Below are 26408 nucleotides of genomic sequence, written 5' to 3'. Positions count from 1 at the left end.
AAAAGGCTTTTACAAAATATACTCATCACAGGCACCTGAGTGTATTGTATATTGTACAGAATCTGAAAGCTCAAACGCCAGAAGACCTTCGTCTTAGGTCAAACACGTTTTCCTGGGAGACCCCTGTGGTGTACATTCCTAAGAAGAAAGCTTTAAAATATTGAAAAAAAAAAAGGTCTACACGACTAAAGTCAAATCTAACGATGCTGAATACCCATTATAAGTCATTCCTCCGGCAGAGGAAAGTTATATTACGCAAGGCGTCGGCGGATGGAAAAACCTAAAAACATTGCGTCCGATAAAACAAATTTAAGACAGACCGTGGAAAACGACCTAGACAAAATGATGAGACACATTTTAACCAGGTCTACCTTGGACCCTTATGAAAAGGCTAAACTTTACGTATCTGCGTTGAAAAGATTTTTAAATATAGTTAAAAGCGGAGAAGAAGAAATGGCTCAAATGACCCTATCCCTGCCCGCCGAACCTGAAAATAAGCCATTGACCGGGGGAAAACGAAGAATGATTGAAGATGAAATCGCTAAATAGGTTATAGGTAATGTCCCTACGAGAAGTAGAAAAAATGCTTTCTACATCATGGACAAAATCGCAAAATCCAGTGATGTAGCATTGTGGAACGATGAAGGATTGTTTATTTTCAAAGGAATAACCATTAAAGTGATCACACATGTTGGACTTGATTAAAAACAACCGCGACCCAAAAGATATCTGATGACCGGCGACCTTTAGGGTGGTACGAAGTGCTGCATGCCGTAGCCAAACTAAATATTCTGTATTCAACCATTCCTAATGATGGTGTTCGTCGAAAACTGTCAGACATTAAAAAATCTAAATTATTGTATTCACCGGTTGTTTCACCCGCTACTCCCTCGTCACCCAATAGCGCCGATTCTTCTTCTATTCTCAGACCTTCTGTTTCTAAATCCCTTTCCGCTTGGTTGAAATTTGATTAAATACGTAAACACATTAATGAATATTATTGTAATGAAAATCTATATTAAATAATACAATGTAATTACAAATTTACGTATCACGAGTCTGTTATTTAACACACACACATACACACGCGCACACACACACATACACACGCGCGCACACACACACACACACACACACACACACACACACACACACACACACACACACACACACACATCTGTAAATTAGCTGTATTGGCGCATTGCATGCAATTAAAGGTACCGTTCTTATTTATTCTAGGATACATGTTTTTCACATAAGATACTACCGCTTGATCGTTTAATTTTAAATAATCGGTATACATCGATACAATCTGATTAAAAGATCGTCCTTTAGCCCTTTGACACACACACAAAAAATACACAACGTTGCCCGCAACAAACAGAATCAAAACTCTGAACTTGTTTAGAGTTGTTTTATTTGTTTACAGTTTTTTTTTAAACAAATGAATAAATAAAATGAGGGAAAAGTTCGTAGTTTGGTGGGTTTCCGTATGAATCGAAAAATTCTTCTGAGGTATCGCTGTTGAGATGCAGGGCTAACCAGTGCTCCCCATGCATGTGACTGGGGTGAGGTTTCACTATGTACAGGGCAGGGAATCGTCTCATCTTAACCCTGGGCAGCTGGTCGCACGGAACCACATCGCAAAAGATCCTCTCCAGATCACGACAGCTTTTCATTACATTCGTGAGCTCTCTGGTATCCATGTTATTTATTTTAGGGATAATCGATGAGTATGTTGCGGCGATTGTTAATTTCCAAAATACTGTCAAAATTGGCGTAGACAACGAGATTTATGGTCCTCAGGAGTGTGTCTTTACTCCTTTATTAACGACAAATGCTGCCCGCAATCATCATGTGGGGAAAGATTAAAAGCTATAAGGGTATATCCAGCAAGCGTATTGCCAATTGATGGACATAGCCTGATCTTTAAGATGTTTTCCTGAAGATAGAATTAATGAATAATATTCACGGACCACGTTCCCGGACTGAAAATTGGGTTAAGGTTTTGCAGGATGCTGTGTTCCGTCGACAGAGAGCGATAAACTCTGTGTCGTAGTGTCTAAAATTAAAAGTATTTTTATGGTAGGATCCGCTGTAAGCCTCATTGTCAACCATCCCGATAATGAGTTTTAGGGAGCGGTCCAAGGAAGAGGTTTTCTTGGGTGCACACACGACTCCCGGATGGTAAACTGAAGGTTTTCATGCAAACTTTGTCGATGGAGTATTTGGCGGTGGTGCTTAAAAGGGCCTGTGCGTGACCTAATTTCACAGCTGGTGAAACGGTCACTTTTTTCACAAACAGGGAGTATTTTTAGAACGTAATCCCCGGCTCCTTCTGTCATTAGACAAAACTCATCTTTACTCCTCACCATTTTAATTTTCATATCAACGCCATTCAGTAAAAGTTTATCCTGAAAATATATGTCAGAATGTATGTGACCGATCAAGTCAAAGGTTTTACTTTCAGTACTGAAAGTGGCTCTGGTCCTGAGTCTGAGGTTACGCCCTGTCGGGTCCGTCGCCTCCATGTCCTGACGTGTCTCTGTAAAACAATCCGGCAGAAAACTGTGTTTCCAGGGTGTCCCTACTATAATTCAAAATACATTCAATGACGGCTCTGTAGGGGTACGTGTTACTCGCTTGGCTGATGAGGTCACCCAACATAACATCCACTTGTGAAAACAGAGACGCTATAGGATAGTTTATTACGCCGACCTTAGCATCACTAGCAAGGTATATGCAAAACGGTGATATTCAAGTCCAGATAATCATCTCCATTTCCCGCTACGTAAAATTCGATCAGAGAATTGTCAGTAACATCTGAAATCCGCGATCTTGCTTTTTTTTTTTTTAAAACATTTATTTAATTTATTTATTTATTTTTCTTATTTACGGATACAGCACGCCTTCCTGGAGGACGTCTAGTGTTCTTGTAGGTAATCGCGGCTAGTCCTGATCCTTCTTGCGCATGCGTTATGATGTTACTCACCACGTCACAATTCCTTTTCCTGCAGTTTTTATATGAGCTTTGCTATAGATATGCCTCTTTTAATAATGGGTACAGCCATCATACATAGTCCTTTGAATATACCACCGAGCCTTGACCCATACATGGTCAAGGTTCCTGCAAACCCTGGAAGTCCATTCCCCGCCTGATGCTTATTGTAGTATACGTAGACCTGAGGATCCGCGAGACATCGCGCCAATCTTTTCTTTTTCATACACGAAAATTGTGTTTTACAGGTCTAAAGTGAAGCTTAGCCACAAATAACCCGGACACAAAGGGTATATGAATGTTTTGACTGTAACATTGGTGGCCCGAGTGCCGATGGGTGCGGAGCAGGATGCACAGACCCCCTTGTGGACAACAACAGTGGCACTCACATATAACATCTACGGAGAACATAAATAAATAATTAACACTAAACATTGAATACGTATAAGGGACAAACACAAATCCATATTACTGCTACAACGAAGTACATATAAAATGATGTAAACACAAAGTAGCGACAATGACCAACAAAGGGAGCACACACGGACAGGGGTTTAAATAGACATACAAGACCTTAACATTAACCCCTCTATACGTGTGTGCAATCCCGGGGGGTGTGGTTACAAACACAGACACAGTACATTTGTGCAAATTTCCATTTCCAGCTCCTTCAATGAGTACTATGTATGAGGATATTGTACATCTGTGCTTCACAGGTCACTCTCTTCTAGTTTGGAGGCACTGAACTGCCTCGCGTGAAACTCATTTAAACTGAATAAACCGTAGTAATCGGGAGGTGGATTGAGCTAGATTTCTTTTGTGTTGACTTTGAACTGTTTTGCACTTCCGTTTGACATTTACTTTTCTCTACTGTATGAGGATAAGTCTTCGCGAACTTTTACTACAATGGACTTCGCAAACAGCCCTCAGCTCCTCCCCGAATCGGATTGTTGAGCCTGCTAGGCTAATTCACTGCTGGTGTTCCGACTCTGACTCACCTCATGGCCAGCAGAGACATTTTAGAATGCTCTGCTAATCTAGCTAGGTTAACTAATATTAAACATCAAAGTAAACAAAAATAAATAATGTAAATCTAGTGGAAGTTATTTTATTCAAGTGTTTCTCCCCCACAGGCTAGACTAGCAGCGCCTAATTTAACATTTAATTAACTAACACAGTAGCACTTCGTTAACTAGCAGCACTTAGTTAACTTAGTTATAATGCTATTTAGCATTAGATTTTATTGTTATTGTCTACTCCACTCACCACCGTCATGCTTTATTTCTCCTCTTCCTCTTTTTTCTTGTCTTGTCTGTTATTAAAAAAAAACTCCATGTTTTTTGTTTGGCTTTCGTTGTTGACAATTTGTTGTCAATATTAAACAATCATACACGCTACTTGCAGTGGGAGTGAATGGAGTCGGGAATTCAGGTGTAATATTGCCACTGCTGTCGTTTAAAGTTTGTCAACCCTCGGGAGCCCCCCCACCGGCCTGGGGCCCCAAGCAGTTGCACCTCTGGGCAGAGCCCAGTGTCAGCAGAGGCATGTTCTCAATCGTGGTGGTCAATACAAAAACGTGCCCATGGTAAGATGGCCCATATTACCCAAAGGTACGTGGCTACACCTGTCTCAGCAGTGCCATGTGAGACCACATTATACAGAAGATGTCAACCACCTAGTCTGCCTGAGCACCTGGTTAAACCAGACACAAGTTCACTGTTTCAAGTAATCTTATTCAACTAAGCTGAGATATTATATTTAAGTAAAAATAAATAAATAAACATAAAAAAAACATTCCACTAACCAGTTAATCATGCATTCCTTCAATACAACACATCTCCCTCCCAAAAATACAAGTACAATACTAGTATTTTAATAATATATTAGTATTTTAACATTAATATTTTTAATCTTCATGATTAATCATGATTAATCAGTCTATAATTGTGATTTAATTTCATCAACTTAAAAAAAATCAACACTACTGGTTTGAAATAGATATACTAGACAGGTTCCAAAATAGAAAAATGTGGATAAAATCCTTATTTTTAGCCACCAAAACTCTAAATTTTAAAGTTGACACTTTGTAATTACATTATTTGCAAGCACACAATGAATATTTAACATTAATGAATACCTAAAAACATAGGACACCAGAAGTGTGTTTTGTTGTCTTTTTGTTTAGAGTTTCAACAATAAGCCCATAAGAAGGAGGTTTACTCCAGAAGGAAAGGCAATTAAAAATGGGAGATATTGCCAAAACACTAGTGCAGTGTGGGAAATGAAAGGTCATGTGGCTTACATGGTACAGTGTAACTTCATTGTCATAAAAGCATTTCTAAACTAGTATAGGAAACACAGGGAACATCCTCACCTTGCTAATTAGTCTGTTCCGTAGTGTACACAATAGTTTAACATTCATACAAAGTTTCTGTGACTTTTAGCAGTGATTTTAAGCTCATACATCACCACCAAAAATATGAAACAAAAGACAGGATAGTAGGATATATGAACTTGGCTCATACACAACCTGGCTGTGGTTACACTTGCTATTTTAATGTGATTCAATAAACAAAAATGCCACTTTGGCAATCAGCTAAAGTCAGACTGATTGTTCACATGACACCTGGCAGATATGGTCAGATATGGGACTGGATCGATACACCCTTTCTTGAGCAGAGCTCACAATCAGCGTTGTCCTATTTAGTGGAACCTATCAGATGAAATCATGTCAGTGGAGGTAAGTAACATTTGCATTGCTTGAAATGTGTCCACACAACTGAGAGCCAATAGATTTTTATAGCAGACTCAGTGTGGCCAGGATCCCTCAACACAGATTGTACACACCCACCCCACAGTGAGGCCAGATGTGATCAAATCTACCACATCATACTGAAAAGACAAGTTTAATTCTGGCCATAGTGCAAGAGGCCTTTAGTAGTTTTGTTGCTTCTTTCTGAGGATAAAATGTTCATTTTAGTGCTTAATTTTGGCACACTTTCATATGTCACCTAGATTAACAGCCTACCTTAAAATATGTCAAAATGTCTTCCGTGTCAGAAGACAGATTATGCAGTGATATGGCTCTGGCATGTATATGTGTATGCACACATATATAAATAATTACAGACAAAAACTTTTTATATTACACTAAAAATAGTCTTCAAGTCTACTTACTGGGTATACTAAAAAGATCAATACTGACTATCAATAAAGCAGTATCACTGTACTTGTCATTATTGTAGTTGATTCAGTATTATGCACTGTGAGGTTTTAAGATCAACAGAAACACAAAGAAGACTGAGAGGAAGAAAGCTTGAAAGTTAATTTTGGCCTGATTCAATCATTCAGAGGATTAATACCACAAAATAAAGGCTGTTTATACAAACCATACTCTTTATTCTCTCCCTCTTTCACATGCACATTGCATATTATTATATCTTTCTCTTATTTGAACTGATTTACACAAGTAAATAAAAGGTTACTTTTGTGAGCATGTGCTGCAGTAAGTGTGGTAACATTACCCAAACACCATCAAGACATCAAAACATGTTTCTTATACGTCAGTCTCATTTCTCTCCTTACTCATGTTATTATCCCCCCCCCCGCCAATGCCCTTAAATACAGATGAAGATACACACACCCACACCCACACCCACACCAGAAATGAGCTGAGCTGAGCCTTGTATTGCTTTTGGAAGTAGTTGGCTGGACTACTGGAAGACCCAGCACTGCTCCTGGTACATTTTTCACACATATGATTCCTACTTGGGTAGACAGGAAAAGAATAGAGAATTAAGAAGGGACTCCAGATTTTTTTTTTTTTTTAGGAAAACAGAGAACAAAAAGGCACCAACCTATCCAGTATGCTCTCTTTCATCTTTATTAATTAAATACATCAGGAAGAACCTGTTGGTAAAGAGCAGAAAGAGTGAATATCATTCCACCAGGGACCATAACTGAATAGGGGATGTCCTGAACATGCACATATACAAAATTACTGAACGGAAACTCACTTCTCTAAAAGTGTTGGCAGTTCAGTGATTAGATAATGAACCTGGGGTTTACTATTAGTAGTTACATTTATATAGAACCTTTCTCAATCTCAAGGACACTTTATAGACAGATATCAGCTTTCACACACTCACACACCTGATGAGAAGTGGCAGCCAATTTGCACACAGCGTACTCTCAATCAGAAACCACAGCTCACTGCGGGAACTGCACCAGGTGCGGGAAAAGGGGAGGAGGAGGTTAAGACCAGGACAGAACACCAATCAATTAGGACTGTGGGAGAAAACCAGAAGCCCCAGAGGAAACCCATACAGACATAAGGAGAACATGGAAACTCCACCCAGATAGGGACTCAAACTCAAGACCCTGGTGCTGAGAGGCAAACATGCAAACCTCCAAGCCAGGCTTCACATTTCTGGCATTTAGCTTAACCACTGAATGATTCTATTCCACTTGATAATATTCAGCTGATTGCTCAGGGGCCCCAACAGTGGCAACTCATCAGTGGTGGGGTTTGAACCAGCGACCTTCTGAGTACTTTAACCACTGATCTACCACACCACTGCTCCCTTTGGGCAAGTTTACTCTAGGGTGCTGGACTCTGTGGTATAGGGGTTTATGACCCTGTGTCCTTCATTGTCACCAGCATACCTCTGCTTCAGTATATAGCAGAGATCTGCAACAATTAAGAATTTCAAATCAGCAGCTATGAAAATAACAAATAACACTACTTACAGAGTTGAACATAGGCTGTAATCCCATCATCTGAGCAGGAAAAAATGATAGTTTTAAGTAGTAATGATGGAAATAAACTTGCACATAAAAGATATAAAAAGTTATATTGTAGCTACACAGATCTCCAGGAGAAGGATTAATTCTTAGCTAGGGAGTATTTACAGGGAACAGATTAAATTAGATGAATTTAAAACACTTATACAAAATGCATTTAAACACACACTCACTCACTCACTCAAAATTCACTTCGCAGACTTTTAACATCCATGGCGACGTCTAGCAGGTGATAGGCGAAGAAGAAGTTGTAGTGACCCAGCAGAGACATGAACAAATACCTTACCATGTAGAAGATCGTCTTAGGAGGATTTAGCCAAGGTGAGCATTTGGAAACTATACCAGAAACACGCAAATGCAAAGACTCACCTTGTCTGTGAAAACTTCCAGATCTGATACTTGATGTCAGTGGAGGTAAAAAAAAAAGCATAGCTTTAATATAGCACTTAATGATGTGTGTGTGTGTGTGTGATATGTGGTTGCATATGAGTGTAGTGTTATTGTGTACCAGTTTAAAACTGAGGTATTGGGTTTAGCCTTTTTCTGATGTCATTGCATGGACATTGCCCGGAGATGCCAAGTCCATTCCCAGGAGCTCCGCTATCCTCTCTCTACCACAGACATCTCCATACTTTACATTATACATAAACACTGTGCTAGTTTCCACTGCTATGCTGATAATACTCAGTTATATGTCTCAGCAAAACCAGAGGACATATATCAGCTTAATATTATTGACGAATGCAGAAAGGACGTCAGAGAATGGATGTTGAGGAACTTTCACTTAATCTTGGTCCCCAGAGATAGCTAGGTCCTCACACTCTAATTACACAATGAAGCTCAGTGGTCTCTCAAGCACATCTTCTCTAACATCTAAAGAGCTTGGAGTTATTATGGATCCCAGTCTCTCGTTTGATGCACATGTAAATAATATTTCTAGGACTGCCTTTCTCCACCTTAGTAATATTTCAATGATTAGGAACATGCTCTCCTCACATGATGCAGAAAAGGTAGTCCATGCATTTATTACTTCAAGATTGGACTACTGTAATGCCTTACTATCTGGCTGTACCATTAAGTGCCTAAACAAGCTCCAGCTAGTTCAAAATGCAGCAGCCTGAGTTCTTACTAGAACTAGAAAATTTGATCACATCACTCCTATCTTACCTACTTTACATTGGCTCCCAGGAAAAGTTCATATTGATTATAAAATAATTCTAATAACCTTCAAAGCACTGAATGGTCTTACCCCACAGTAACTTGGAGAACTCTTAGTGCATTACGAACTACCATGTCTGCTTAGATCAAAGGTGCAGGCTCTTTACTAGTACCATGAATAAGAAAATGTAGCACAGGGGGCAGAGAATATTCCTATAATGCTCCCAGACTATGGAATAACCTTCCTGTAAATGTTCAAGACTCAGACACAGTCTCAATGTTTAAGGCTAGGCTGAAAACCTATCTGTACAATCAAACATTTTATTAACTACTTTCAATCTTAGGTAAAGGTATAGATCTGGGGGGGTCCATGGGCATTAAGAATTATGGTAAACTGAAATGTTATGATGCTGTCACCTCTCTTTTGTCACTTAAGTTTGTTGACTGAAATGGCAGAGTGTTGATGTTTTAGGGTACCCTCATGCCTGTGTTTTCTTCTGGCTCTATCCTTTTAGCTATACTGCCATAGCTAGATCTGCCGGAGTCCATCTTTGCACATTATAGTTCCTTAATTTACACACCCTCATACGTGGATATGCCTAATAATCTAGTGTCTCTTTCTGCCGAGGTACACCTACCTTTAATGTCATGATGTTACTGAGCCTTAACCTGTCTCAGCTGACATGGCTACTCCCACCCACCCCCTGTAGTCCCCTGCTGTAGTCTACCGCACCTCCACCCCAGCCAGCTACTTCTCCATTGCCCTTAATGGGCGTTCTCTTGCGGGATGGGTTTCGGACACATGCACACTATCAAGACAAGACTAGGACCTCTAGAAAATTGGACTAAACGTTAACTGCTTATTTTTTCATTTTTAATTTATTTTTCTCTTAAGATTGCTATTATTGTGGTGACCGTTGTCGGCCAGAGGAGGATGCCCCCCACCCCACCTTGAGTCTTGGTTCCTCTCAAGGTTTCTTCCTCATGGTTCATGGAGTTTTTCCTTGCCACTGTTGCGCTTGGCTTGCTCACTGGAAGCTTGGACTTGGACATTTTTAAAGCTTCTTTGTGGCATCTGTTGTAATAAATTTTGATTGATTTTTTGATTGACTTCTCTAGCACCTGCCAGCAAACAAATGCCATTAAGGTTAAGAGCTTGTTATTATCTAATTGTATTGGTACAAACAGCTTTCTTTCAGCTCACTACATACATATAGATGGGATGACACTGAGCTTTGTATGCAGGTTCAGCAAAGGTGCACATGCACTTTCTTTGCACACTGAAATAGAACAAACACTGCATACATATGACAGCAACCTTTCTTTTCACAAACTTGTCTTTTCATGGTAAATTTGAAGATACGAAATAAATGTAAAGTTGTAAAATATTATTAAGGTTATTATTAATCAATAATCCATTGTACTCATGCAGTGTGAGCACTTTGTGTCCTGCCAACATTGAGACAGTTGTATCCGATGATGCAGAGGAAAGCCAGTACTGGCTCCATATTACCCCTGCTCTCCTCCAAGAAGTAATAGATGGGACCTTCTTTATCATTCTTCTCAATTTTTCTGCCTATTCACCAAAACCCTCAAATATCCAAGATCCCACATGCCTTGATCCTTCAAACCTCTCCCCACTTGGGGGACTACTGGACACCTGAGAAAGAGACAGCAAAGGAAGAGATGAGTCATCCTGTTTACCACTCTAAAGTGCAATTCATTTTCACAAATATGCCTTTGGAAGTAGTCTATAATTCTAACTGTGACAAATAAATAAATACAGTGAAAATGATACACATGCATACACACACAAACCTGTATGTACTGACCTTGTAAAAGACAAGGATGAAGTTTAGAGCAACAGCAATGACCAGAGATGACTGGTAGCTCAGTGGTTAAGGACTTATAATCAATATATTGTCACTTCAAGCCCCACCACTACCAAGTTGCCACTGTTGGGCCCCTGAGCAAGGTCCTTAACCCTCAGTTGTTCAAGTTGTGTTCAGTCAAAATTCTGACTTGCTTTGGAAAAAGCTTTTAGAAAAGCAACAGCTAAATGCTGTAAATGTAAACAGAGCCAGGAAATGCAGGATACAGAAATCACACGACAGGCATTACTAAAACAGTAATAAAAAGAACAATTCCATTTAGATGCAGTCAGAAAATTAGAATATGTACTTTTCATGTTGAATATTCATTCATCTGTCTTACTGTTTCAGACAGGTCAAAAGCCAAACAACACTTTGACCATGAACTTGATCATCTGGACCCCCAGCTCATTCTAGAGCTCAAAGTCTTCCTCGGCTAGTTTCCCTTTCTTGGCTTTGGCCTTGACATTTTTCTCCTCTTCTTCTTCAGCAGCTTTCTGAGCTCTCTCCATTTTCAGCACTTCAGATGACACAGAACATTTAGAGAGACCTCAGTCAGCATAGGCCATGATTAAAGGAATGTAATTTGGTATCACAATTTGAAACACTTTTACTTCTGACTGAGCAACCCAACAGTGCTTATCCTTTTGATTGTGAAACTCACTCTGCCTTGTGGAGCTGCCTCTTCCTCCACAGCCGCTGACTCTCTTTCTGTTGCTCCCTCTGCCCCCTCTTCCTCCTCTGCTCCTTATCTGACAAACCAGAAATACATACAAGAAAGGTGGAAAAAAACCATTTAGGTTTATGTTTTTCTTGGATGTTACAGTTAATGTCACACTTCCCCTACACCAGTGTTGCAGTTCCCCTGGCAAGCCTGTCTCATGTCTTTGCTTTACTTCCTTTTTTTATTAGTTCTGCCCCTCATTTGGCTTCCCTTCCTGTCATTCTTTTCAGCTGTTCTTTGTTTGTAGCCTGTGTATTTAAACCCTGTCTTTCCAATGTTATTTTGCCAGTCATTGATGTTTCATGTCTGGTCTGATTGTACTACATTCTGTTTTTTGCTTCCTTGTTCTTCCTTGCCTGTTTTTTTTTTATCCTGTTTTTTTTTTTATTTTATTTTACATGTCCGGTCTAGTTTGTTTGTTATGAATTCTGATTTTGTTCTTGTCTGCCTCAGAGCAGGAGAGTAGGAATTGGATCTCACAGGGAGAGTATTGCTTTTGGCTGTCAATGGCTTTGAAGAAGCTTTTTTAGAGATCAGGCCACAAAGGTCGGTAACAATCCCGGAAGGTGTCCAATGCCACTGTGTCCTTCATCTTAAGAAGCATGTCAAATAACTTGAGTATCATTTTCACATTGCTGGATGACTCCACCAACATGTCCACCATCTGGAAAATGATAGTACCATTCACTACATTACTTGAATACAGGACAGAAATTCAAATATAATGGCAGCATTACAGCATAACTTCTGTAATAGAAAAGGAAAAGCTACTCATCCCATTGAACAAGGTGGAGAAATATCTCATACCCTCCAGCAGAGAAAGTAGCATAACCACCATGTTTTTCTGCAGGTCGAGAACCTCTTTTAGCAGGCCAATCTGACTGGAATCCTAGGATTAGACTAACACACATACAATACACAAAGCAGGAATAACAACCTCTGCAATGCCCTGCATGCAGGAGGGTGCTGTCTCAGGGATGGTCTGCCCACAAGGGAATGCTGCCTCTGTCTTACCCTGTGTCCAGAACACTGCCACCAGCTGCAACCGCCCTGCATCCAGACCCACCAGACCTGCTGCTGGCTGCCGGCGCAGTGCTGGATCCATCTTTGGCTGCACCTGGCAGAGCCTCATATGCCTTCCTGTAGCCCCCAGTGGACGCTTTGTCAGCCTTGAAACCTCCTGTAGTTGCTTCGTCAACCTGCCAGCTTCTTGTGAATCTTGTGAATCCAGTGGCCGCTCCATTGGCCCCCATTACTCTTGGACTCTTCATCTGCCACTGTTTTTCCCCAACTCCTATTTGTGGTTTTGCTTTGGTCTCTGTCATTGTGTCTATTCCTATGCCTATCATGGTAATCCTCTCAGTCCTCATGTCTACCTTTGTGTCTGTCCCTGTGCCTGTGACTGTCTTTGTCCCTGTGCCCATTTCTTTTGTCCTTCGGGTCCTTATCCCGAACCCTGTGGTCCGACATCCTGTCCAGTCCCCTGTCGTCCAGCATCCTGTCCTGTCTCCTGTCTTATCTCCCTGTGTTGTCTCCCTGTCTTCCCCCTAGGTCCTGTTCTTGTCCTGTTGCTCCTGTTCCTGCCCCTGCCTTAGCTTTGGCTTCTGTTCCTGTTATGTTTTTCATCCCTGTCCCAGTGTGTGTCTAGCCTTGTCTTCTGTACTGTTGTTCTTCTGGATCCATGCGTTAAGGGGGTGGGTTGCTCCTCCTTTGGCATTGCGGTTTCCTCAGTGACACCCTGTAATGCCAGATGTTCTTTTGTTTTGGTTGCTCATCTATCCATTTAATTTTGGTTTGTTTTGGTTTTGTGCCCCACATGAACCATGCTTTCCATGTGTGTCTGCTTCAATGTCTCTCCCCTGTGTAATCTGCCTCAGGTGTCCCCATCTTGTATATGTATATCTTGTATATTTAAGCTCTGTGCATTCCCTGCCTTGTTACTGGTTACTGTTAGATGTTACGGTGTTCGCAGTTTTCGTGTTCCAGTCCTTGCCTGTTTTCCTGCTTTGTTTTTTGTGTCTTGTTTTGACTTTTAGCTTCTGTGTTTTGTTTTGTTATTATGTTTTCTGGCTTTGTTTCTGTATCTAATTCCCCCGTTTTTTCAACCCTGGACCTTCCCTGAGATAATGAATATAGATTTGCCCTTAATAAATGTTTCTCTTATCAGCGTTTGTGTCCTGCCTCTAATTGCTCAGTGAAACATATATACAATAGGTTCTACATGTTCTATTATTAAAAAAACATTTATCTGAAATTTCTGAATTTAAACCACAGTGCATGATCACAAGTTTATGATATAAAAAGATGAATTATAAGTACAGTGCCAAACAACTGATTTATTTAAGATCAGTGGTTTCCCTTGTGCTAACTCTTGTTCAGTGGCATTGCCTCTCAAGTTTGATTAAGACCATGAGGTAATAAAAAAAGTGTTAACAGGGAAAAGAAGCCCAACAGTGCATTAGACAGATTAATAGCATAAAACATAAGGGTGTATAGAGATTCTTTGTTCTTTCAGAATGATTTGCGTACAGGGCAGAGGCCTCTACAGAGGCTTCTGCAGGCTTTAGCAAAAGATCCTGGTTAGGCTTTGGTGGACTGCAGGGTAAGATATATGACCTGTCTACCAGGCTCAGGACAATATTCCATGTTCCATGTACGTCTCCCATTATGCCACACAGTTTGTCACTGAAGCAGCTCGCATACAATTCATATTATCACTGTTGATTGGCGAGGCAGGTGTGTGGGGAACCACCCTATGGGACAGCCAGTACCTAGTGTTACAGTCAGAGACTGGATTCTACAATCATTTCAAGGCTGTTTTCGATCATCCTGCAGGTGGGAGAGAACTCGGAACGGTTTTGTGAGAGATACATCAAGGGAGACGCATGGCTGCTGAATATGCTAGGGAATTCCCTACAGTTGCCACTGGCAGTGGAGTGAAACAGCACTGAAAGTCGTGTTTCCTCGCGGGCTCTCTCCTGAGCTCCAAAGAGAACTCGCGTGCCGAGGAGAGTCAGCTTGCTATCTGAACTCATCCAACTCTCCATTACCGTGGATAACCTCCAACATACACATTGTACCTCACAATGCACACCACGGCCCCGTGCTTTCGTTCTGGACACCTCTGGCAGTAAATCTAGTGAAGTCCCTGAACCGATGCAAGTGGGTCGTTCACGCCTCACCCCCCAAGAGCGAGCTAGACGATTCTCCAGTGGGTTCTGTTTGTACTGTGGCGCTAAAGATCTTCCGCAATCGCTGCCCTGTCCGCCCCCATCGAAGGAATGTCTTCTCTACTCTATATTAATCGTCAGCTTACACTACCTATCTGTCAATGGTAAGTGTTTCTCTCTCTCTGCCTTGGTGGATTCTGGAGCAGGGATGTTTTTTGAATGTTTGGTTAGCTACACAACTAAGAATCACTAAATTTGGCTTAGTGTGGGTCTTAGGGTGTTAAACCCCTTAATGGCCAACCCATAGGTGAGGGTGTAGTCACATACAAAACCATCCCAGTCACACTTAAGTTCGGCTTAATTCACTGTGAGTCAATTCAATTTATGCTTTTACTCATGTCCCATGACTTCATTATAATGAGCTTTCACTGGTTGTCTACCCATGACCCTAGTATCTCTTGGTCTACTGCTGAACTGCTTTCAGAACTGCATGTCTTTGCCAGTCTTCTCCACTACTGTCAAAAGCCCAGATACCCCATCACTCCAGTCTATAGCTGACTGTATAGTTCCTTCACTCTATAGGTCCTTCTTGGACGTGTTCAGTAAGCATAAGGCAACTGAACTCCCGCCTCATCGACCTTGGGATTGTGTGGTGGAACTCTTCCTGGGGCTTCACTACCACGAAGAGTTAAACTCTACACACTTTCCTGGCATGAGGAGGCAGCTATGGAGGCGTATGTTGCAGAGGCCCTGCAACACGGCTTCCTTTGTCCCTCCATCTCTCCAGTTGCTGCTGGTTTCTTCTTCGTAGAGAAAAAAAGGAGGGCGATTAAGGCCATGCATTGACTACCGGGCCCTAAATGAAGTGACCATCAAGTACTCCTACCTGCTCCCCCTTATTTCTTTGACCCACGAATGACTGCTAGGAGCTACAATCTTCACTACATTGGACAAGCATAGCGCTTACAACCACATACGTGAGGGTGATGAGTGAAAGACAGCCTTCATAACAACACGTGGCCACTATGTGTACCTAGTAATGCCTTATGGGTTGTCTAATAGTCCATCAGTTTTTCAGGCTTTCATGGATGAAATCTTTTGGGATATGGTAGGCAAATTCATGATCATGTACATAGATGACATTCTCGTGTTTTCTCTGTCTCAAGCCGAACACGTGGATCCTGTAATGGCCGTCCTGGCCCGTCTTAGACAACATCACCTGTATGCCAAAGCTGAGAAGTGTGAGTTCCACAGAGACTGCGTCACCTTTCTAGGGTGTACCATCAAACCAGGAATCTGGATAAAGTGACTGCAGTCCAGAATTGGCCTAAACCCTCTACCATCAAGGACTTGCAATGATTCTTGGGTTTCACCAACTTCTACAGAAGGTTCATACAGGGGTTTGGTGCCATTTTAGCTCCCCTTACTGACTTCCTCAGGAATAAGGTAAACAGAAGCTCCGGCAGACCATGGCTGCAGATCAGGCCTTCCTGACTTTAAAGGAGGCCTTTGTTACAGCACCTATTCTCCATCAGCCTGACCCTTCTCTTCCCTTCATAATGGAGGTTGACGCATCAGATGTAGGAGTGGGAGCTGTCCTGTCACAAAGATAAGGCACACCACCTCAGCTGTACCCTTGTGCAGTCTACTCCAGGAAGCTGCAACCTGCCAAGAGGAACTATGATGTATGAAATTGGGAACTGCTCATGGTCAAACTTGCCCTAGAACAATGGAGGCACTGGTTGGAGAGTGCTGAACACCCCTTCTTGGTGTACACAGACTATCGAAATCTAGAGTAACCAACCCAAGACAAGCCAGGTGGTCATTGTTCTTCTCCCGGTTTCACGCCACTGTTTCATACAGACCTGGTTCAAAGAATCAGAGGGCTGATACTTTGTCATGTATCTATGACAAGGGAGAGACCAACCAGGATCCAAAACCCATCCTGCCTGACAGCTGCTTTCTAGCTGCTATACGGTGGAGCTTCCAAGACGACCTAGAGGATGCTTTGAAGGATGACCCTAGCCCAGAGGAATGCTCCCCAGACAAGCAATACATTCCAGCTTCCCTCAGAGGAACATTACTGGAATGGGCTCATATGACCTTTTGTAATGGACATCCTGGTATCACTCGCACCATGCGCATGCTGTCCCGTAAGGCCTTCCCTTCCTGTCAACTTGTGTGATTATATTATGTCTTGTGTGGTCTGTGCATGTGTATGTGTGTGATCCTTACAACAGGTATTATCAAGTGAAGAAATGTCTGCCATTTTGGAGGTCCTCTGAAATCTCTTGATTGGTCCATATTGCATTTGAACCCTTGTTCAGAGAATATAAAGGAAATTCAATTTTCCCAAGCATATTGGTTCTCTTACCTTTTCTCTTCATGACCTTGACTGTTTAGCACATAAGTTAAACAAGTTAAAGTTAAAAAAAATATCAATATATTTGTTAAAATCAAAAATGTCTGCCATTTTGTTAAAATTGAAAATCAGTGTCAACCCTGAAGAAAGTATTAAGTCAGCCAATTGGACATCTAATCCTTTACTCTTTAAGACATTTTTGCAAAGTGTTTCATTACTTTACTAAATTAGTGAGAATGTCCAGTTATTTAAACCCATGTCATTAAACTCACCGAGATCTAGAGGTGAGATACTCTTGCACAAGATTTCATAATACTTACAAAGGTTTCTGAACTCATTACATCATGAAATTGTCATGTTTTTGCATTAGACCAGGGGATATTGTACAAGAAAAATTTACAACAATTCCAAAACCAAGTTAACCTTTTCTGTCTTTTCATTCCAGTGCCAAATAATGTCATACAAAACCTGGCTGGATGTTCTACAGACCTTAGAGTTCTACATAAATCTACCTAAATACCCCCTGAGATGATGGTTTTAGTCCATTGGAACTGGTATGTAATTGACAGTACATTGCATTTGAAATAAAACAATGCAATGTGTTTAAGTGCAGAATGTCCGTTTTTAATCTGAGGGTGTTTACATCTATATACACTGCCCATATTATACACATTCCCCCATTTCAGGGAGTCATAGGAATTCCAAATGTTCTGGGGTACAGAGCTAGAACAACAACAAAAACGGAAACCTGTCACTGCACAATTACGCAAGGACTGTGCTGTATATAATACAGGGGTTTTGAACCTCGAAACAGCGCCCTCCTCTGTTCATTTAGCTATTCACTGTAATTCAGGGACAAGTTGTGTGAATTAAGGATATTGTTCACTGATCTGGTCATGTAGCCTATTCATTTCATTTGCAATGCTGCAAGTGCACTTGACAAAAGATAATGAAAATATTATATTAGTTAGGGTAGCATTAATATTTTCTATGTATTAAAAGAAGTAGCAGTTATGAAGTACCCATGTTAGTGCTCTACTGTCTGGGGAGTGAGAATGCAAGCTCAATAATGAATATATGAGAGCTGGACATCTCCTTTCACCTCCAGCATGTCAATTTGATTGTAGGGTTGAAAGCGATGGAAGAAATGACACAGGTGCTGCCCATTGACAAATACCTTGAATTTCTCTTCACCACAGCGAATGGAGATCTGAGAGTGTGGAAAAGACAGAGTAAGGGACTGACTATTTATTACTGATTTATACTTACTATAACAAAGGTAATATCGTGTGATAAATAGAAAACATCTGTAACCATAGCTATATGAACTCTCACTTCAAAGAACTGTCCCTCCAGGAAGGGGTTGAAGCTGATGCCGCTCTCTTCTTCACCCCAGATACCATTGATTAGGCTGTTTCTGATTACCAAGCCCTCTTGTATTCGGGGGTTAATGTGGAATGCAATATCTTGTGAGGCACCAACCATAAAGTTAATGCCAAACCTACAAAAGAATGATTTCATAGTTTATCACTGTGTAGCATTTCAGTATAACAGAGTTATGCTTTATGAATAACTGGAAAGCTGAACTGACTATGGTAGTGAAGTGGAGATGTTCAAAACACCACCTGAATACCTGTCAGCTCCATATGGGACCATGCCTCTAATAATTATGGTCCTCTTGAATGTCATTCCACCAGGGATCATATCTGAATAGGGGATGTCCTAAACATGTACACATATACAAAATTATATAAAACTACTTATAAAAAGTACTTATAAAGCTATACAAATAACAGATAACAATACTTACAGGGTTGAAGATGGGCTGTAATCCCATTATCTGAGCACAAAAAACAAAAAGTTTTAGTAGTAATGATGGAGATGATGGAGGTGAAGGTGATTAATTAGTTGATTGTATGTATTCATTTTAACCTGATGAACAGATATCCAAAGATGTAATTACACTCACTGGCAGATTTCCTCCTGGATAGGCCATGCTTCCTCCCTTAAATGAAAAGATTTTAAAGGTTATTACAGGAATTGAGAAAAATGAATATGTATTATATAGTTAGAAGTATTATTTCTCAGCTCACCCCCATTCCTGCTCCTGGATAACCTCCCTAGGGTGTATTTACCAAAAAAAAGATTGAATGGAAATTAATTTAAAACACTATAAAGAAAGACATGTAAATACACAAGCACATGTATACACACACACACACACACACACACACACACACACACACACACACACACACACACACACTTCTCTTACCGCCATGCCACCCATTCCACCACTAGGATAGCTCCCCTGCATGTGGAAACCATAAGAAATGCACAAATTAATTTTGGGAGGTGGAATCAAATAAAAATCTCAGGCATACAGTACTAAAATACAGACCCCCATTCCACCACCAGAACAGGAATATTTAAAAAAAAAAGATGTAATTAAATATATACTCTATAGCTCTATAGTCAAATATATGGTCTGGTCTAAGGACAAGCACAAACACTCACCCCCATTCCACCAGGAAATCCTCCCTGCAGGAAGTCAGTAGATTAGTACCAAAATCACATCACAGGCGTGCTGTGTTTTACAACACAGAGAACACAGGAATATACTGCATGTGGAAGTTTGTACACTCACCCCCATACCACCTCCCATTTCGCCTACATATCCTCCCTGTAGGAGATGAGAAAAACTCTTAATCTCTTATAATCTTAATGGGTGGTGGCCAAGAGAAACACAAAACTCACCATGCCTCCCATTCCTCCTTGCATACCCTAAAAGAGAAAAAAACTTCAGTCCAGATAAACATAACCTGACTTTTCAGTGTGGGGGTAACTGCAGGGCAGTTATGACCTCCTCACCAGAAAACAAATGTTTAAAGATTATTATTATTATTATTATTATTATTATTATTATTATTATTATTTTTGATGTTGTTGTTATTTCTTGAACTTGGGTTTTTCCCTCACCCCAATTATATTGATGGTATCAATGACGACATCTCCCCCAATCTCCAGGGCACACACCCTTTCCACAGGCATTCTGTGTTGGAAAAGGTAGAAGTCTCGCCCATTCACATTTACCTGCAGTTGTGCAACAGAACATCATTATGAGATCCTGGGTGCACCATAAATCACCGTAAATCAAATTGATGACTAAATAGTTATAATGGTATATATATATATATATATATATATATATATATATATATATATATATATATACTACAGATCAAAATTAGAGAACAACACAGTTTCCAGTTTCCTAACTGTCAAGGTCACTGTGTAATCCTGTGTGAATTTATCCTAACAGGAGTAAAAGAGCAGTATTTTGACCTTATTTCATGAGTTGCATATATTCTAAAGCACAGTATAAAAAACTTAAATGAGATAATCGAAAAAGAACACTGATCAAATTTAGAGAACACTTACAGATACCTGCAAGTTATTGGTGTTAATCTGGCATCTGGTGCTAATTCCATTAATTATCTGACAAACCCTATTTAACTGAAAGCCTAACTTTCCAGTTTTCACTGACTTTGCAAGCTGGTGAGCTGTTCCAAAGTGACTGAAACCCTCCGGCAGCAGGTTGTCCAGATGAAGGCCAAAGGAATGACCTTATCAGCCATAGCAAGAGAAGTTTGTCATTCCAAGTCTGTGATTTCTAGAATATTGCATCTTTACAACATCACAAACTCATTCAAGTCCCCTAAGAAGGCTGGTCGCCCACAAGAGACAAATGCAAGACAGGACAGGATATTGCAGAGAATCTCCATGGGTAATCGGTTCAACATTGCAGCTGGAATTGCTCACCAGTTCAGCACTGAACAGGGTAAGGATCTGTCTCATACAGTGTCTCGACATTTAAGAGCATTTGGACTGAAAGCCCACTCTGCAGTGACCAAACCTCTCATTAGCAGAAAGAATCAAAAGGCTAGACTAACCTTTGCTGAGGAGCATGTTGTGTGGACAGAGGAGAAGTGGTCCAGAGTTCATTTTAGTGATGAAAGCAAGTTTAATTTATTGGGTCTGATGGAAAAATTATGTTCATCAACAAACTGGGGAAAGACTGAACCCAAAGTCTGTAAAGAAGACAGTGAAAGGTGGAGGAGGAAGCATCATGGTTTGGGGAATGTTTTCGGCAGCAGAAGTTGGACCTCTCATACGGCTACAAAGCAGAGTGAATGCAAGTGTGTATCAGAACCTTCTTCAACAACACATGGTTCCTTCCTTGCATTCATCACTCAATCAGCCAGCAATTTTCATGCAGGACAATGCCCCCTGTCACACAACACAACAGCTAAAGCAGTTCCTTGAAACTGAAAACATTGAAACAATGAAGTGGCCAGCTCAGAGTCCTGATCTAAACCCAATAGAAAACCTCTGGAAAATCCTTGGTGACAAAGTTATAGCCAAAATACCCACAACAGTCACTGAACTCTGGAAGAGACTGCAAGAAGAGTGGACCAAAATCACACCAGAGCAGTGTAAGAGACTAGTGATGTCCTGTGGCCGCAGATGTGCTGAAGTCATTCAAAGCAATGGCCTGTACACTTCCTACTGATTGGTGACTGTTGTAACCTTCAGAAAATTTGGTTGTGATCTTTCTCTCTGCTACAGTCATTGCTGTTCTCTAATTTTCATCATTGTGTTTTAAGCAAAATCATGGTTTTATGTTGAAATACCTTGGTTATTTTGTAAAACACTGTTTTACTGGCATGGTATACCCCAAACAAAAAATCCTTCAAATGTTGACAAATGAAGATTACATTATTTCGGAAAAAATCAGAAGTGTGTGTGTGTGTATGTATGTGTGTGTGTGTGTGTGTGTGTGTGTGTGTATATATATATATATTAGGATTTATACAAACACCTGATAGCCCTCCGAGTTCACAACGACGACCATTTCAAAATGCCTTCCCTTGTGGAAGGGCATTTCATGGACTTTCTCCTCCCCTTCCCATGTGCCATTTTGGAACGTATTGAAGATCACTTTGTCCCAGAACTGAATACGTGGGTTGAAGTGGAAAGCGATATCGCATCCATCAAATTCACCACACTGCAGATTCACATGAAACCTTCAGGGGGCAGCATAGAGCAATATAATTATTCAAAGACCAACGGTTTAGGATGCACTATTTTGTTTTTGCCTTCCAATGATCAGACTGATAGAAACCAATATAAATACATGATATGAAACATGCATCTGATAATTATGGCTTTTGAACCCTGGATGAACGTAAATTCCTTTTGAAAATGTTACCAACATCCTACACCCAGAAAGATACGGAAAACAAACTAGAACACCTTTTGCATACAGAAGGAATAGCTATTTATGCAGGTGTAATAAATGCCCTGGACAATTCTCTTTCAGTTTCTTGTTTCTTGACTACAAGAATTCATTTTTTTTATTGTGCTATCAAACAAATTTCAGAGGAATTTCTAAGCACAAACAACATGTGACATAATATGGTACTAACTTTTAAATCACCCACCTGCTAATGTGATGGTGCATCATTCCTTGAATGTAAATTGACATTCCTGCTCTAAGACCTCCATTGATAGGGCCAACATATGGGATGCTCTAGAGAACACACACACACACACACACACACACACACACACACACACACACACACACACACACACACACACACACACACACACCTCATAGATATTACATGCCTAGTAACAGTAAAAATGACTAGGACATCAAGTCTTAATAAAACAATTACTCACAGGATTATAGATAGACTGGTAGCCTCTTGGAGCTATGAATTCCATGCTGCCTAAATGTGGTCAGTCTCTCTAGACTAATGGTAGGCAGGAGAAGAAGAGCAGGGTGCAAAGGGCTGGAACAGGGGCAAAAGCATTAGACTGTTCTTATAGCCAGGCAGACTGGGAGGGGTGGCGTCAGACCTCTGCTGATAGTCTCTCTGCTCTACCTCTGTTTGTTCAAACACTGTTATCAGCAATTACTTAGCCCAGGAGTGGTGTTAGGTGTATATGTAACAATGACGGCATTAGGTAAAGGTGTGTGTATGTGTGTGTGTGTTCATGTTTAGTAAGGGTGTGTTTGTGAAATTAAAGTGTTTGTACTTCATGACTGTGTGTTTGGAGCTTCATGTTCCTAACGACGTTCATATTTTGTGGACAACAGAAACCAGTGGGAATGAGAATGTGGAATTGTTCAGTTGGTTAGAGGAAACATTCAATGGAAACTTTCACAGAATGAATAAAATGGTCATTTTAGACAGTTTGTTTTTACACAGAATAATATCAGCGTAATTAGTTCTAGACATGTTTGAAATGGACAAGACAGGTTCAAAGGTTGAAAAGAAGTATATGGATAAAATCCTTATTTTTACCCACTAAAAGCCTTATGTTTACGTTACCATTTGCTATCTATATTATTTGCAACCACATTATGAATATATTCAACATGAATGAATGCCTAAAACCATACGACACCCGAAGTGAAATAAATATTTTTCTCTATACAATTTCACCAAACGGTTTAGACAACCCTAGGTTGATATGGAAGGGGTTTACTCCAGAAGCAAATGTGATTAAAAATGTGTGAGATAACGCCAATACACTATTGCATTGTGGGAAATTAAAGGCCACGAGGTTTAGCTATACAGAACATACTGTGACCTTATGGAGACATCGGGTTACTCTTTTGAGCATCCATTTTACTTAATGTTTATCATAAATGATTATATAAATCGCCATTTAACTGATATGCATTTTGAATAACATAATAACCTCTAATGATTAATGTGCTGCCATGACTCACTGAATGTCCTCACTGAATGTGCTGAGCTATCTGAATTTGATCAGGGATCTGCACATGTAGCAGGGGTGTGAAGAGTGGGAGCAGTGTCAGGCAATGCTTTTCATGAGGAAGGACTGAGAAAGCTCTAAAAATATTGCAACAGGCTTAAGTTTTATTGAAACAGGATTCTGGCACATACCCAGTCAGATTTAAAGAAAAGTAAGCTCTCTCCTGCCACTTTCAGAGTGAATACACACAGGCACATGGTGCTGACACAGTCTTACACTCACAGCAAAGATGTTGCATGTGTGTGTACATGCATGTCTGTGTATGGAATAGCTTTTCTGTGGCTTATTCATTTCAGCAGTAACACAGATTGGAGAGATCTGAAGTTTATTAATAATTTATTTCTCTATTTGGAAAAAAGAATAAAGTATTGCATCAGGCTGAAAGCAATAACAAGAGTTTGCAGGCAAAAACACAAAAAACAATCTGTTTATCTGACTGCAAACTGGATGTAACTCTCCTCCATTTTTCCATTACTAAATTCTTTATAGATACTCCCCCACCCAAAAAAAAGTTAACAAAGTACATAATACATAGTCACTTAGAACAGAATGGCTTAGAAGGTCTGAAAAATTCATAGCTCCAACGAAAAAATATATTTTCTATATATTTAAGTTGACAAAATAAGTTATCAGCCCTACAGTATGTAGATTCCTTCTGGTCAAAACCTTAAAATGACAGAATAGCCTCAATGCTTGTATTCTGTTCAAATTCACTGAAAAAATAAAGAAACACTCATGTACAGAGACATGATAGAGTGTAACTTCATTGTCATGATAAAGCAAGTGGACATTGCCCGCTAACAGCATTTCTAAACTAGTGTAAGAAACACAAGGAACACCTTCACCTTGCTAATTAGTCTGTACTGTACAGTGGCAGAAACACCATAGGAGTGAGTGTCACCCAAGTGTTACATACAACAGCATTACATACTAAGACTCTCGTGTGCAGAAGTTTTTTAACATTCATACAAAGTTTCTGTGATTTTTAGTTGTGACTTTAAGCTCATACCTCACCACCAAAAATATAAAACAAAAGACATGATAGTAGGATATATGAACTTGTCTCATACAAAACCTGGCTGTGGTTACACTTGCTATTTTAATGTGATTCAATAAACAAAAATGCCACTTTGGCAATCAGCTAAGGTCAGACTGATTGTTCACATGACACCTGGCAGATATGGTCAGATATGTGGGACTGGATCGATACCCCATTTCTTGAGTAGAACTCACAACCAGCATTGTCCTGTTTAGTGGAACCTTTCAGAAGAAATCATGTCAGTGGAGGTAAGTAACATTTGCATTGCTTGAAATGTGTCCACATGTAACTGAGGGCCAACAGATTTTTATAGCAGACTCAGTGTGGCCAGGATCCCTCCACAGATTGTACACACTCGCATCTCAGTGAGGCAAGATATGATTGAATTGCTACATCACACTGAAAAGACAAGTGTACTTCTGGCCATAGAGAAAGAGGCATTTGGGATTTTTGTTGCTTCTCTCTGAGGATAAAATATTAATTTTAATGTTTACTTTCTGGCACATTTTCATTTATCACACAGATTACCAGCCTACCTTAAAATATGTCAAAATGTCTTCCGTGTCAGAAGACAGATTATGCAGTGATATGGCTCTGGCATGTATATGTGTATGCACACATATATAAATAATTACAGACAAAAACTTCTTATATTACACTAAAAATAGTCTTCAAGTCTACTTACTGGGTATACTAAAAAGATCAATACTGACTATCAATAAAGCAGTATCACTGTACTTGTCATTATTGTAGTTGATTCAGTATTAGGCACTGTGATGTTTTAAGATCAACAGAAACGCAAAGAAGACTGAGAGGAAGAAAGCTTAATTTTGGCCTGATTCAATCCTTCAAATATTTAACGCCACAAAATAAAGGCTGTTTATACCATCCATCCTCTTTATTCTCTCCCTCTTTCTTTCTTTCTATCTTTCTTTTTTCTTTCTTTCTCTCTCTTTCACACACACATACACACATATTTCATATTCATCTTTCACTTATTTTAACTCATTTACACAAGTAAATAAAAGGCTACTTTTGTGAGAGTGCGCTGCAGTAAGTGTAGTGCCATTACTCAAACACTATCAAGACATGAAAACATGTTTCTTAAATGTCTCATTTCTATCGACTCACATTATTGGTTTCACTCCGCCACCCACCCTTAACGCACGCACGCACGCACGCACACACACACACACACACACACACACACACACACACACACACACTCTGTGGCACTGGGAATTAGCTGAGCTGATCTTCGTATTGCTTTCGGAAACAGTCGCCTGCTGGAAAGAAGTCCCAGCACCGCTCCTGGTACATTTTCCACACGTATGATTCCTACAGGTGTAGACAGGAACAAAATGGAGAATTAAGAAGGGACCTGAGAAAAATATGAGGAAAAGGGAGAATGAAAAGGTACAAGAGTCA

The 26408-nt window shown here is 40.2% G+C and overlaps 2 protein-coding genes across 8 annotated transcripts in view; both read right to left on the bottom strand.

The window, feature by feature from the left end:
- Positions 1-18149: 18149 nt before the first annotated feature.
- On the bottom strand, positions 18150-22879 carry LOC113576599 (galectin-4). Its single transcript, XM_035525441.1, has 10 exons — positions 22835-22879; positions 22591-22679; positions 21969-22173; positions 20066-20179; positions 19844-19870; positions 19056-19091; positions 18897-18926; positions 18720-18808; positions 18422-18587; positions 18150-18296 (listed from the first exon to the last, which is right to left on the bottom strand). The coding sequence occupies exons 1-10, from the start codon at positions 22877-22879 to the stop codon at positions 18150-18152; spliced, it is 948 nt and encodes a 315-aa protein (XP_035381334.1).
- A 1146-nt stretch (positions 22880-24025) lies between these two features.
- Positions 24026-26408, bottom strand: part of LOC113576609 (ryanodine receptor 1-like) — a 64007-nt gene continuing 61624 nt past the window's right edge. For all 7 annotated transcript variants that reach the window (XM_027008805.2, XM_027008806.2, XM_027008807.2 and 4 more), the window contains one exon: positions 24026-26318. In XM_027008805.2, the coding sequence (XP_026864606.2) occupies positions 26223-26318 (96 nt within the window). In that variant the 3' untranslated portion in view covers positions 24026-26222. The remainder of the gene's footprint in view (positions 26319-26408) is intronic.

Source organism: Electrophorus electricus, chromosome 4, assembly GCF_013358815.1.
Source record: "Electrophorus electricus isolate fEleEle1 chromosome 4, fEleEle1.pri, whole genome shotgun sequence".
In the NCBI taxonomy this organism is placed as follows: Eukaryota; Metazoa; Chordata; class Actinopteri; order Gymnotiformes; family Gymnotidae; genus Electrophorus; species Electrophorus electricus.
Note: the sequence above shows the minus strand (reverse complement) of the source record. Positions and strands in the feature narration are given on the sequence as shown.

Bases quoted from the DNA above. Each gene is read 5' to 3' on its own strand.
- LOC113576599 (XM_035525441.1), bottom strand. From the start codon at position 22,879: ATGGAATTCATAGCTCCAAGAGGCTACCAGTCTATCTATAATCCT. The intron at 22,680-22,834 runs GTGAGTAATTGT...TGTGTTCTCTAG, and splicing joins ACCAGTCTATCTATAATCCT to AGCATCCCATATGTTGGCCC. The intron at 22,174-22,590 runs GTGGGTGATTTA...TGCCCCCTGAAG, and splicing joins ATGCACCATCACATTAGCAG to GTTTCATGTGAATCTGCAGT.